At 40.2% G+C, this 12155-nt stretch overlaps 1 protein-coding gene across 3 annotated transcripts in view; it reads left to right on the top strand.

The window, feature by feature from the left end:
- Nucleotides 1–12155, top strand: part of HMGXB4 (HMG-box containing 4) — a 31649-nt gene that overhangs the window by 14035 nt on the left and 5459 nt on the right. For all 3 annotated transcript variants that reach the window (XM_014780704.2, XM_014780700.2, XM_004418080.3), the window contains 4 exons: nt 6978–7059; nt 8050–8114; nt 9357–9462; nt 9927–10096. In XM_014780704.2, the coding sequence (XP_014636190.1) occupies nt 6978–7059; nt 8050–8114; nt 9357–9462; nt 9927–10096 (423 nt within the window). The remainder of the gene's footprint in view (nt 1–6977; nt 7060–8049; nt 8115–9356; nt 9463–9926; nt 10097–12155) is intronic.

Below are 12155 nucleotides of genomic sequence, written 5' to 3'. Positions count from 1 at the left end.
GGCTCTCAAAGAGCTTTGGGTGTAGTAAGAGAGGTTGGCAAGTATTCAGTGTGTTGAACCTCAACAGAGGCGTGCACAGAGTGCTGAGGGAGTACAAGGAAAGCCTGGGGTGTCAGAGATGGTTTCCCTGGAGGAGGTATCATCTGAACCAAATCTTAAGGCCAAATAGGAATTATCAGGTGGAAATGAGAGGTAGGCATTTCAGTCAGGGAATGAAGACTGCATGTGAAGGCACAGGTCCGAGAGGGTCTGGGATGTTCAGAAACCTCAAGGAGTCCATGTGACTGATGTGAAGCCAGCAGGAGGTTAAAAGTCACCATAGAGAAGGCAGGAAGAATTGCTGCTAGACCTGCCTTCCGGGGAGGGGGCAGTAGAGCTGAGTAAGAATTAGTAAATTACAATAATAATAGCTGTATTCATAGAGTTTTTAATAAGTTCCAAGCACTGCACTGAGTTTTTTATTTATAGTATATCAGTAAATTTTTACAGGAACCCAATGATATGTAGGTGTTATCATCACCATTTCACAGAAATAAGCTCAAAGAAGTGAAGTCACCTGCCCCAGGACATAACACCTGGTTAGTGGCAAAACAGGAATTTGAACCCAGGTTTTTCTGATTGCAGGATCCATGCTCTTTCCACTATACAGAAAGAGTGTTTAAATTACATTCAGGGCCGACCCCGTGGCTTAGCGGTTAAGTGCGCACGCTCTGCTACTGGCGGCCTGGGTTCGGATCCTGGGTGCACACCGACACACTGCTTGTCTGGCCATGCTGAGGCAGCATCCCACATACAGCAACTAGAAGGATGTGCAATTGTGACATACAACTATCTACTGGGGTTTTGGGGGAAAAAAAGGAGGAGGATTGGCAATAGATGTTAGTTCAGAGCCGGTCTTCCTCAGCAAAAAGAGGAGGATTAGCACGGATATTAGCTCAGGGCTGATCTTCCTCACAAAAAAAATAAGTAAATAAATTACATTCAGTGGTGTATTATGAGAGATAGCGGAACTATAGAGTGCATTTTACAAAGATTTCCATTCAGAATGGTTAAAATAAAAGCTTTGGTATAAAAACCTTCCTTCTCTGGCACCCTTTCCTTTAGCCAGCAGATTTCGGGATCTCAGGCAGGTGAGCTCAGAAGAGTGTCAGATGGTATAGTACTTCTGAGTATGGGCTCTGAAGCCAGACTGAGTTCAGGTGCTGGCCCTGCCACTCCCTAGTTATATGGCTCGATCTCAGTTTCCTCATCTTTAAAATGGCAGTGAGGGTGGAACTTACCTCATAGGGTTGTTATGAGGTTTAGGTGAGTTTCTGCAGGTATAGCTTTTATAAGTGTCTCCTACGTAGTATTAATATCAATGAGGGGATTAGGTTCCTGTCATCAGCAGAAGAAAGCCAAGTTTTATTTTTAAGATTCCTAAGTTATTTTGCCTTAACCCCCAGATGTTTTATCTTTTAAAATACATTCTTAAACTAAAGTCATGAATGGACTTGAAGAGGGATTTTCACCAGATTCTGAGAGTTGTATGACCGAAAAGAGTTAAGCGTGACTGCTCTATAAAGAGCATCTAGAAGTTGCTCTTTGAAAGGTCTTGATACTGTAACATATGTCATGGAACATTTAAAAGGAGGTTCTGCTGTAAAATTACAATGTTGTGAGTTATACTTAGTAAGTGGACTTGTTGCAAATCATTTGCTACTAATAATAAAGTATCCAAGTTAAAATATTAACATTTTATTAAAGGGAAGTCCACGGTATTCCAGATGTAACCACTGTTATTCACTTGCAATACTGTATGTTTTCTTGCATGAGAAAGTCTAGAGTGGGAATACTGACCTTGCATTTAGAATCATGTGGAAATGTTTTGTATGTACAGTCATGCACCACATAACAACGTTTCAGTCAAGAATGGACTGCATGTACGATGGTGGGCCCATAAAACTAGTGCCGTATAGCCTAGGTGTGTAGGAGGCTATACCATTTAGGTTTGTGTAGTATGCTCTATGATGTTTGCACAACAAAATTGCCTAATAACATATGTCTCAGAATGTATCCCTGTTGTTAAGAGATTCATGACTATATAGAGATCACCCATTATTTGTGTATTTCTAGCTACTAATTTAGAAATATGTCTGTGCCCTGGAAAATTTTAACCCTTAAGTTTGGATTTCAAACTTTAGGTCCACAAGAGGGGAGTTGCATCTTGCACAATGGTTAGGTTCTAAGGTTAGCACATAAGGTGAAAATTGTATGTAGTCAGAGTTTCCCTTGAAAATTCCTTAGAAAGGCTCCACGATGAAGGCTGACAGATTCTGAGTCCAGCAGAATGTTAGCCCAGTGCAGCTGGATTTTTCTGTCTTCAGCACCAGATGCAGTCATTGGAATATGTTCAAGAGCCGTGATTCTATTATTTTTAAATTATGTTAGCAACAAACATCGGAATCACACTTGGGTGGTGAGTCGCACACACTGAGATATATAGGAACTATCTGGAGAAAGCAGATTTATGCTGTCACACTTGCTCCAAGGAATAGATTCTTAGAGTGGAATCACCTGGAATAATCAATCCATAGTGTGTGCTCGCTTTCGCGTATGCACTCATATTCTCTCTCTCTCCCTCTTTCCCTCTCTCTCTCTCTAATGGCCAAATATAAAACTTAAGTAAACTTGTGTATATGTGAAGTGTGTGTAGTGCCACTCCATTGTATTATTGGTCCAAATAAAGGGGGATTTGAAAGGAGGAAGCCTTGGTGAGAACACTTAAAACATTTTGGGATATGAAGCTGCTACTAAATTAATAAAGGAGATACAGCACCCAGAGCTCCCTTCTGTAACATCTCTAAACAGGACTCGTGTCACCCAAAGAATAGTAAAAATTAGACCTTTCCTATTTAAATGAAATGTTAAAGTACAGGCCATGCTGCTATTTTCTTTGCCTGTTTTAGGTCAAATAATTTCACCCTATCCTCCTTCACAAAAATTTCTATTTTTAAAAAAGCTTGCATTGGCTTTTTGGATATCACAACTTCTATTTTGAACAAAACAGAGGGAATAGAAAAGAACTCATAGTAGTTTTCTATTGTAGCATAACAAATTATCACTAACTTAGCGGTTTAAAACAACACCCATTTGATGTCTCACAGTTCTGTAGATCAGAAGTCCACGTAGGGCTCAACCCGGTTTCTGCTCAGGCTCTCAGAGGGCTGACTCAGGGTGTCGCCAGAGGTCCTCTTCCAGGTTCAACTGAGGCTAGAGGTCCCCTTCCAGGTTAGTGGCAGCTCATTCAGGTTGGTGGTAGCATTCAGTTCCTTGTAGAACTCACGGCAATTTGTTTTCTTCAAGTTCAAGGCCAGTAGGAGAGTGTCTGCTGTTGCGTCTTGTCTCTTTTAAGGGCTCACCTGATAAGGCCAGGCCCACTCAGGGTAATCTCCTTTTTGATTAACTCAGATTCAGCTTGCTGGGGACCTTAATTACATCTGCAGAATCCCTTTTGCCATGTAATGTAACGTCCTCGTGGGAGTGATATCCCATCATATTCACACTCAAGGGGAGGACATTAGGCAGGGCATGGAAACCAGAGGCGGAAGTCTTGGGAGCCATCTTAGAATTCTGCCTACCACAGAAATATTATTGTTGAGTACCTACTCAAGTGCCAAACACTGTTGGATTAATTCCCACCTTTGAATAAAATGGTATTATCCAAGTGTTACTTTTGGGGAAATGAAGTAATTTGTGCAACTAGTAAACAGTATGGTCAGGATTCTAACCCAGATCTGTTGGCCTCCAGAGCCCAGGCTCTTTCCATTTTGCCACACTTTCTCTGATAAAGCCTGTCACTTCCCCTCATTTCCAATTTATCTGCTTTTCTCCAACCCCACCGTCTTGGCAGTCGGCCATCCTCCTCTTCCCCGCACTGCAGCCCCTGCTTGGTGTTCCTGCCTTTGCTCTTGTTCTTCTCCAGGCCGTTCTCCACGGTCCTGAAGTGCAACCTGACCATGTAACTCCTGCTTAAAATTCTTGGATCACTTCTTTCGGGTAGAGTCCATACTTGTTAATACAGGTTACAAGACCTCCATCTGTGGGCCCTGCCTGCTTCTCCAGCATCATCTCGCACCTCTCTCTTTGGTGAGTGTTAACACACGTTCCCTCTGCCCAGAACACTCTTGACCACTCTTCATCTGGCTAATTCTGCCCAGCTTTCAGGTCTGGATTAAATGTCACTTCCTCCAGAGCTTTTCTCTGACTCCCTAATTAGGTGGGGTGCTCCCATTACATGTTCCTATAGCATCAAGTACTTTCCCTAGAATAGCTTGCATTTTATTATGATGACATATTTATCTGTCTTATCTGGTAAATTATGTATCTGATTCTTGGCTATATTCCCAATGTCTGGCACAAAGTGGATACTCTAATAAATATTTATTAATAAATGAATGGCAGAGTACTTTGATAGGTTTCTTTTTTCTGTTACCTTTGAAACCTTTCCTTTTTATTCTCTGCTTCTCCCTTGCCATGGAAGTACTTTTTTTTTTTTTTTTTTTTTTTTAAAGATTTTATTTATTCATTTTTTTCCCCCCAAAGCCCCAGCAGACAGTTGTATGTCATAGGTTCACATCCTTCCAGTTGCTGCACGTGGGACTCGGCCTCGCGCTGGACGGAGAAGTGGTGCCTTGGGGCGCGCCCGGGATCCGAACCCGGGCCGCCAGCATCAGAGCGCGCGCACTTAACCGCTAAGCCACGGAGCCGGCCCTGGAAGTACTTTTAATATCACATATCAGAAGAGCTATCCATTTCTCATGTGTTTTATTCAGGATCAAATAATTAGTATAAGTTGAAGCTGGGAAAAGATGGTGGGCGTTTAAACTTTAAATTTCATGTGCTTTCCACTATTTTGTGCTGCATAACTGCCTTAGAATAAGATCTGGGGCTTGAGCTCATCCTCTTAACTACTCACAATACCCAGTACAGGTACTCCCTAAATGCCGGTTTATTTTCTACGGAATTGAATAAAGTCCTTTATAAGAGGAACCCCTTTCTTTGGATCTCATATATTGGCCAAGAGTTGTGATTAATTTCGGAAAGATAGTTTTGATTTGATGTGACAGCTGTAGATAGGCTTGTGGAATAGGGAGCATTAACCTTTTACAGTATTATCTCATGTTTGAGAAAACATTGTTAAAACTCCTTGCAAGTTTTATAATATGGCCAAATGAGCTGTGAAATCCCTCAAGCACATACTCTTTCTAATCTTCTCAGTATTTAGCAGTGAGATTGATTCTTCAGTTGAGAAAGATTTGGCTATGTATAGACTTCCATGCATTATTCTTTCATCATGTACTCTAGTAAATGTCAGGCCTATGGATAAGCTATTTTAAAAGATTAGTTTAAAATTTTGGAGCTAAATTTGTAACAAACATACCACAATTTTTATATCCAAAGAAGTGCCATCTCATTCAAAGCAGTTACTTCGGAAGGTGTTCCAGGAATGTTTCCATTCCTCAAAAGGGTTTCAGAATTCCTTTTGCAATTAAAGTCAGAGCCATCATACAAGTTTTTTTGTTGTTATCAGTCTTGGCCAGTCTTTGGCCTTTGAGGGTAGTTATTTTATGAAAACAACATTAAGAACTAAGTCAGGTGAACCAAGTGTGTGATCAGGCTTAGTTTAAAACAAGATGCAGCTCTGACGTCATGAGAGACAACTGTGTTGTTTGTTGGTTTGGTTTTGGTCATAAAATCTGACTCTTAAAGCAAACAGAAGTTCTCAGTAGCTTTTGGAGCACCAAACGTTTGTGTCATTATAATTACTGCAGCACAGAAAGGACTGTCTTGGGAGGAGATGGACTGATCATCAGATATTTACCAATGAGGTTTTAAATGAAAACCATACTGAAAACACCTCAGTTTACTGGATAAAGGTTATAAAGGAGTGATCTTTTCTTTTTAAATAGTAACCTTTTCTGTAAGGAAGGAACATATTTTCTTTCTTTCGCCCGTAATGCATAGTCCTGGAGGTCAGGCTACCTGGGTTATAGTCATTCTGGTGTTATAACTAGCTTAGTTGTAAGACCCAGGCAAGTCACTATTTTTCTGAGTTTCCTTTTTCTCATCCTCAAAATGAGAGGTCTGGACAGATGCTATCTAATGCATCTTTTCTGGTAGGAAAACTTAACTTTTTTTCCTTAGTCTGTGGATAGTTGTAAAATGGAATGCAAAGTAATAATCTTGTTTTATATATCCCTCACTGAATTGCCTTTAAAAGCATATTTGATTTTTGCTTCTCAAAAATCATGCATTGCTTTTAGAATTGTCATAATACAGTGAAGAATAACATGCTTCAAATAGTAGAAAGCAGTTTGTTGAAGTGGAAGTGGTTCATCTTACACTGACTACCAAAGAATTGTTTTCAGTTATTTATTTACTTCTCACCTTGGACCACAAGAATGTAAATAATACAATAATGATAAGCTACAAGTGACAGTAGAAGGAGGATCAGGGAGATTATAAGATTAGAAATCAAAACCAGAGGAACAAAAAGAACATAGATTTGGCTCTTGGTTTTCTGGCCCCAATGCTTAAAGGGAAATTATGTGGTTCTTATTGTCAAAGATGAGAAAAATGACATCCCAGGAGAGGTAAAGATTTCCTTAGCACTTAGTTCTGAAATAATATTTAACATGGGATTGTATATAGGAAGAATGAAGGGCTTTTCAAATAATTATCATGTAGCTGCAATAACCTGAAACATCTAAAAATAATTTAGCAGCATGTGGTTTTTACCTTCTAAGAGTAAAACTGATATTCATCTCTGAGTGATAAGTACAATGGATTAACAATTAATTATCCTGTTTAGGAAAGCTGGTTAGTAGTTTAGAACTCTTTATCTTTTTCTTTTCTATTTTGTTACGATGGATTCAGGGTCACTCAACTTGTGTTCTAATTAAGTCTTACCCTGTTCTATTTTTATGTGGTACTAGCCAAAAAAGAAGAACATGTCGGCCTACCAGGTGTTTTGTAAAGAGTATCGTGTGACCATTGTGGCTGACCATCCAGGTATAGGTAAGAACGTTTCTGATCTTGAGTTTTTTTACTTGCCATTTGTATCTCTGAAGCAGTGCAGTTAATTCAGTCAGTCAGCGGGCAACTTCTTCCCATGGTATTAAAGAACACAAACCTCATTTCTTTCCTCAGTTCTGCGAGTCAGTTTAGATTTTGTCTTAGTTCACCCCATCCATAAAAAAGATGAGCTTTTTATTTATACCTCTGAAACTGATAAAGTGGAAACTGAGTAAAATTAAATGGTACAAAGCACAGTACATAAATACGTGGTTGTGTATTTTCAAGATTCTACAGCTGACCTTTTCCTTAAACTGCCCTTGGGTATGGAGTTATAGTGAGATGACTGATATCGTTCATATTTGTCTCTCTATTAGAACTTAGTGAGGTGAGAAAAACACCACACCGCAGACCTTGGGCAAGCACTTAGCCTCTGCATATCTCCTTTGCCTATGGTGTAAAATAGCTTCCCGAACTTCTCATCCAGGTGGTTGTGAGGCACACCTGAAATACCATGAGAGATGTGAGGGAGCTTATGAAGGACGACCTTGCTTTGCAAGTGGAAGGGCAGCGTTACACCTCGGGAGGGTTGCTTCTGAGTTGCACTAGGGAAATTCTTTGGTTCTGAGCTCTCAGAAATTCAGTAAAAATCTAACATCTTTTATCAAATTCTACGTAACGTGTCGTCTTTAATCTAAGTTGGTAAGCCCTATATTGTGGTACCAAATTCAAAGACACCAGAAAGATGCTTAAGAAAGAAATCCCTAGAGAGTAGATGTGTGAGAATTTGAGCCTGCTCATGGCCACCAAAACAGCCCCTTCCCTCTAGAAAAGAATCCAGAAGAGCGATGGGGTTTGGTTTTCTGAAGGAATCTTGTGCTGTTTAAATCTGATTTTCAAAACCCTTTTTCCAGTTTTTGCTCTCGTCAATCTTCTGAGTTTTTTTGATAGTTAAACCTTTACTGCATTGGATTTTTTACTCTTTTATGCCAGATTTTGGGGAACTTAGTAAAAAACTGGCTGAGGTGTGGAAGCAATTGCCAGAAAAGGACAAACTGGTAAGTACACTTTCTTACAGACACGTTTTTTCATTGCTTATGCCTTCCCAAACGTGCAGTTCTCCTCTGACCACCCAGGCAAACAACACTGAAAACCGTGAAAGAAATTACAAATCAACGGAGAGTGGTTTAGCAGGGGACGTTAACACTGGTTGGTGCTGGTTTACTCTAGGTGAGGTGTTAGCTGCAGGAGGCTGTCTTTTTCTAACCTCATCTAGTTTTTTTGCAACAACCTTACATTTGAGCCAAAAGATGACCTAACTTAGGCAGTGATTAAGGTGTTAAAGGAGAATCTAAAGTCAGAGCCCTTTGCTACAAACCCCTCCTCGTCAGCCATGGTCTGAGAACTGAGGAAAGTCATCCACTTAGTAGTCACTGCAAATAATAAAAACATGAGACTATGTTTACTAGGTAACCAGGTTCCAGGTCATCATCCTCATCAACCACTACCAAATAATGTACCCTACTGTCAAGAAGCTAATAAGACAATGATAAATAGTCATATCTGAATCACTCATACTCACTTTCCAATTGGATGATATGAAGGGTCTAGAAATTAGAATTACCATCTTGCTTTAAGGCACAGCTCATCTGGGTGAAACAACTAAAATATTTTCCACCCAGGTAGATTATCTTTAGTTTCTGGTTTGTGTCAACATTATTCTGCTATTGGTATTGCCAACCAGCAGGTTAGAAGAAATATTAAAACCACATGGACATGGGGCCGGCCCCGTGGCTTGGTGGTTGAGTGAGCGCGCTCCACTGCTGGCGACCCGGGTTCGGATCCCGGGCTCGCACCGACGCGCTGCTTCTCCGGCCATGCTGAGGCCGCGTCCCACATACAGCAACTAGAAGGATGTGCAGCTATGACACACAACTATCTACTGGGGCTTTGGGGGGAAAAAACAAATAAATAAAAATCTTTAAAAAAAAAAAAACCACATGGACATTATGCTGAGCCAGATGTTTACCCCATGATTTTACCTTTCGACCTTAGAGCGATCTAAACATCAGCGCTGAGATCTGACCATTAGCCCTGAGGAATGTTTGTGGGCCTCTCCTGAGATGTGACCGTAATCCCCATCTGAGGCCTGTTCAGTGACCCTCAGCATGAAAGTTAGCGTTAACCCTCTGTCTGCCCCTCCCCTGTTCCCTTTCTTCATTCTTCTCTTCCATGACTGCTTTCCCTTTTACTTTTGTGTCCTTTTTAATTTATTTTATTTTTCCCTGATCTGATTGCAGATTTGGAAGCAGAAAGCTCAGTATCTGCAACACAAACAGAACAAAGCGGAAGCTACCACTGTGAAGAGAAAAGCCTGCAGCTCAGAAGGGTCCGTGAAAGTAAAAGGTGATGACTACATTCCTCTCTTGCTTTTAGTTCTTTTCCCTGGAGCACTGTCTATTTTTGCTTCCTTACTAAGAAACTGGGAGAGCAGCCTATGTGAGGAGCAGATCTTGATACCCAGGTATTATTACTGAATATTATAGGTTGCAGAAAAAAATCTAGAAAACATAAATCAGAAGTTAGCAGACGTTTTCTGTGAAGGGTCAGAGAGTAAATATCCTAGGCCTTGCAGGCCATGTGCATTTTCCCTCATGTAGTCTTCCTTGTTTTTTCTACAACCATTTAAAAATGTAAAACTTTTCTTAGCCTGCAGGCCATATAAAACAGGTCGTGGGCCAGATTTGGCCCACAGTCCGTAGTTTTGCTGATGCCTGGAATAGCTCATAAAGGGAAAATCAGGAAGGACAGTTTTGTGGTGTTCAAGGCCACAGACAAGCTTTATGGCTCTATTTTGTCTCTGTTCTCAGCTTCCTCTGCAGGAGTACTGTCACCCCAAAAGAAGTCCCCGCCCACCACCATGCTGTTACCAGCCTCGCCAGCCAAAGCCCCTGAGACGGAGCCCATTGATGTTGCTGCTCATCTCCAGCTGCTGGGAGAGTCCCTCAGCCTCATTGGACACCGGCTGCAGGAAACTGAGGTGAGCGCAACTGTCAGCACCAGGGCTCCAGCTTCTGACATCATCCAAATCTGCTCACTCATTCCACGTACACTCACTGGGCAACTGCTTCATGCTAGATTATGCCGGGGGTTCAGGATACAGTGATAAAGAACACATGTAGGTAATAGAAACGTCTAGAATTTGAACTCTACCTCCTGGCTCTCAAAGTTTACACTAATACCATCCTGTTGAAACAACAGCACAGAAAGAAGTTAGAATACCCTGTAATTTTTTCCCCCAGTTTTATTGAGATATAATTGACATATAACTCTGTAGCTTATGTATTTTTTAAATGCAATGGAAAAAATGAGTACAAATCCCATGCAAGTTTTGATCACTTCTAAGAGTTTGAATTTTTTTTGTGCATTTTCAGCAAGGTTTTGAGTAGACAGATTAGATTGTGTGAAGGATTAAGAGTCCGCCTACTTTTTTGAAAATAGGTAGCAAAAAAGGGAAATTGAGGTTCTCAAGCTCTTCCTTACTCTGTACTTGAATTACACACAGTGCTGTGTGCCCTAGGGAGATCTTTGTCCTTTTAGGCTTCAATTTCAGAATCACTTAACCTGCAAGGCTGTCATGTTCCATTTCTATTACCATATTCAGTTTCTAATCATATTATCCCCTTGGCTAACTCAGTAGTATAGTATTTAAGTTTCCCCTAGCTCCTAATAGGACATTTCAGCAAAGAAATCAGTCTAAGCTACTAAAGCCATTTTTAAGCTGAGAAATCAGTATAGGAATATAAAACTATTCACTCACCTCTATGTGGAAGTTGAATTATTATTCAACAAATAAGATGCCAAAGGCCACAAGAGATAAAGCTGTATCTGAGTTCTTTGACTAGTTTCTAAAAATTTAGCAGGTGTCAAAACAATTAGAGTACTTTCATGTAGGCTCAGATACTTGGATGGATATAGATAGTTCCAGAATAAAATATTCTGGAATCCTTATTTATTTTTCATATTTAGACATTCTTATATTTCCTAAAAAGTTAGAATTAAAAATTTGTTTTGTGTACCTTCCATTTTCCAGATTTTACCTGATATTTCCATTTTCTTTACCAAATATTTGTTGAGTACTTAGGCATTATTCAGGAAACTTGGGCGAGTAGAAAATCTGAAGACCTTTTCATCATTTCCTGATGATAGGAAATCACCAGGAAACTTACAGTCTAATTGGAAAGATAGATTAGATACATAATTAGCAAATTAAAACAAGCTAGCTTCTGTGAGCAGTTGCTATGAGAGAGTTACATATATGTAGTGACTAGAAAAGGGAAAGAATTTTGCAGAATCTCTAGTACATTTTTTTATATAACAATCTTATTGAGATATAATACACATACCATAAAGTTCACCCTTTTAAAATGTAGAATTTAGTGGGTTTTAGTATATTCATAGACTTGTGGACCCATTACTACTATCTAATTCCAGAACATCTTCATTACCCCCGAAAGAAACCCCATACCCATTAGCAGTCATTCCTCATTCCCCCTCTACTCCACTTTTTCCCAGACCTTAATCATTTGCATGTATTCTCACAATTTTGCAATTTCCACATACCACTTATACTATTATTTACTTAATTTTTTTTTTTTTTTTGGTGAGGAAGATCAGCCCTGAGCTAACATCCATGCTAACCCTCCTCTTTTTGCTGAGAAAGACCGGCTGTGAGCTAACATCTATTACCAATCCTCCTCCTTTTATTCCCCAAAGCCCCAGTAGATAGTTGTGTGTCATAGTTGCACATCCTTCTAGTTGCTGTATGTGGGACGCAGCCTCAGCACAGCCAGAGAAGCGGTGCATCGGTGTGCGCCCAGGATCTGAACCCGGGCCGCCAGTAGCGGAGCATGTGCACCTAACCGGGAAGCCACGGGGCCGGCCCCAATATTTTTATTTCAATAAATCTATCCATGCTTTCGCAATGATATCCTCAATATCAAGAGTGTGATATTCTAACTTTTTCCTAATATACATCAAAATGGATATATATCAAAATAATTAATGTTTACCTATATGCCACCTGAAATCACATACTA

This window comes from Ceratotherium simum, chromosome 25 (genome assembly GCF_057802395.1).
Source record: "Ceratotherium simum simum isolate JZ-2026a chromosome 25, ASM5780239v1, whole genome shotgun sequence".
NCBI classification, from domain to species: domain Eukaryota; kingdom Metazoa; phylum Chordata; class Mammalia; order Perissodactyla; family Rhinocerotidae; genus Ceratotherium; species Ceratotherium simum.
Note: the sequence above shows the minus strand (reverse complement) of the source record. Positions and strands in the feature narration are given on the sequence as shown.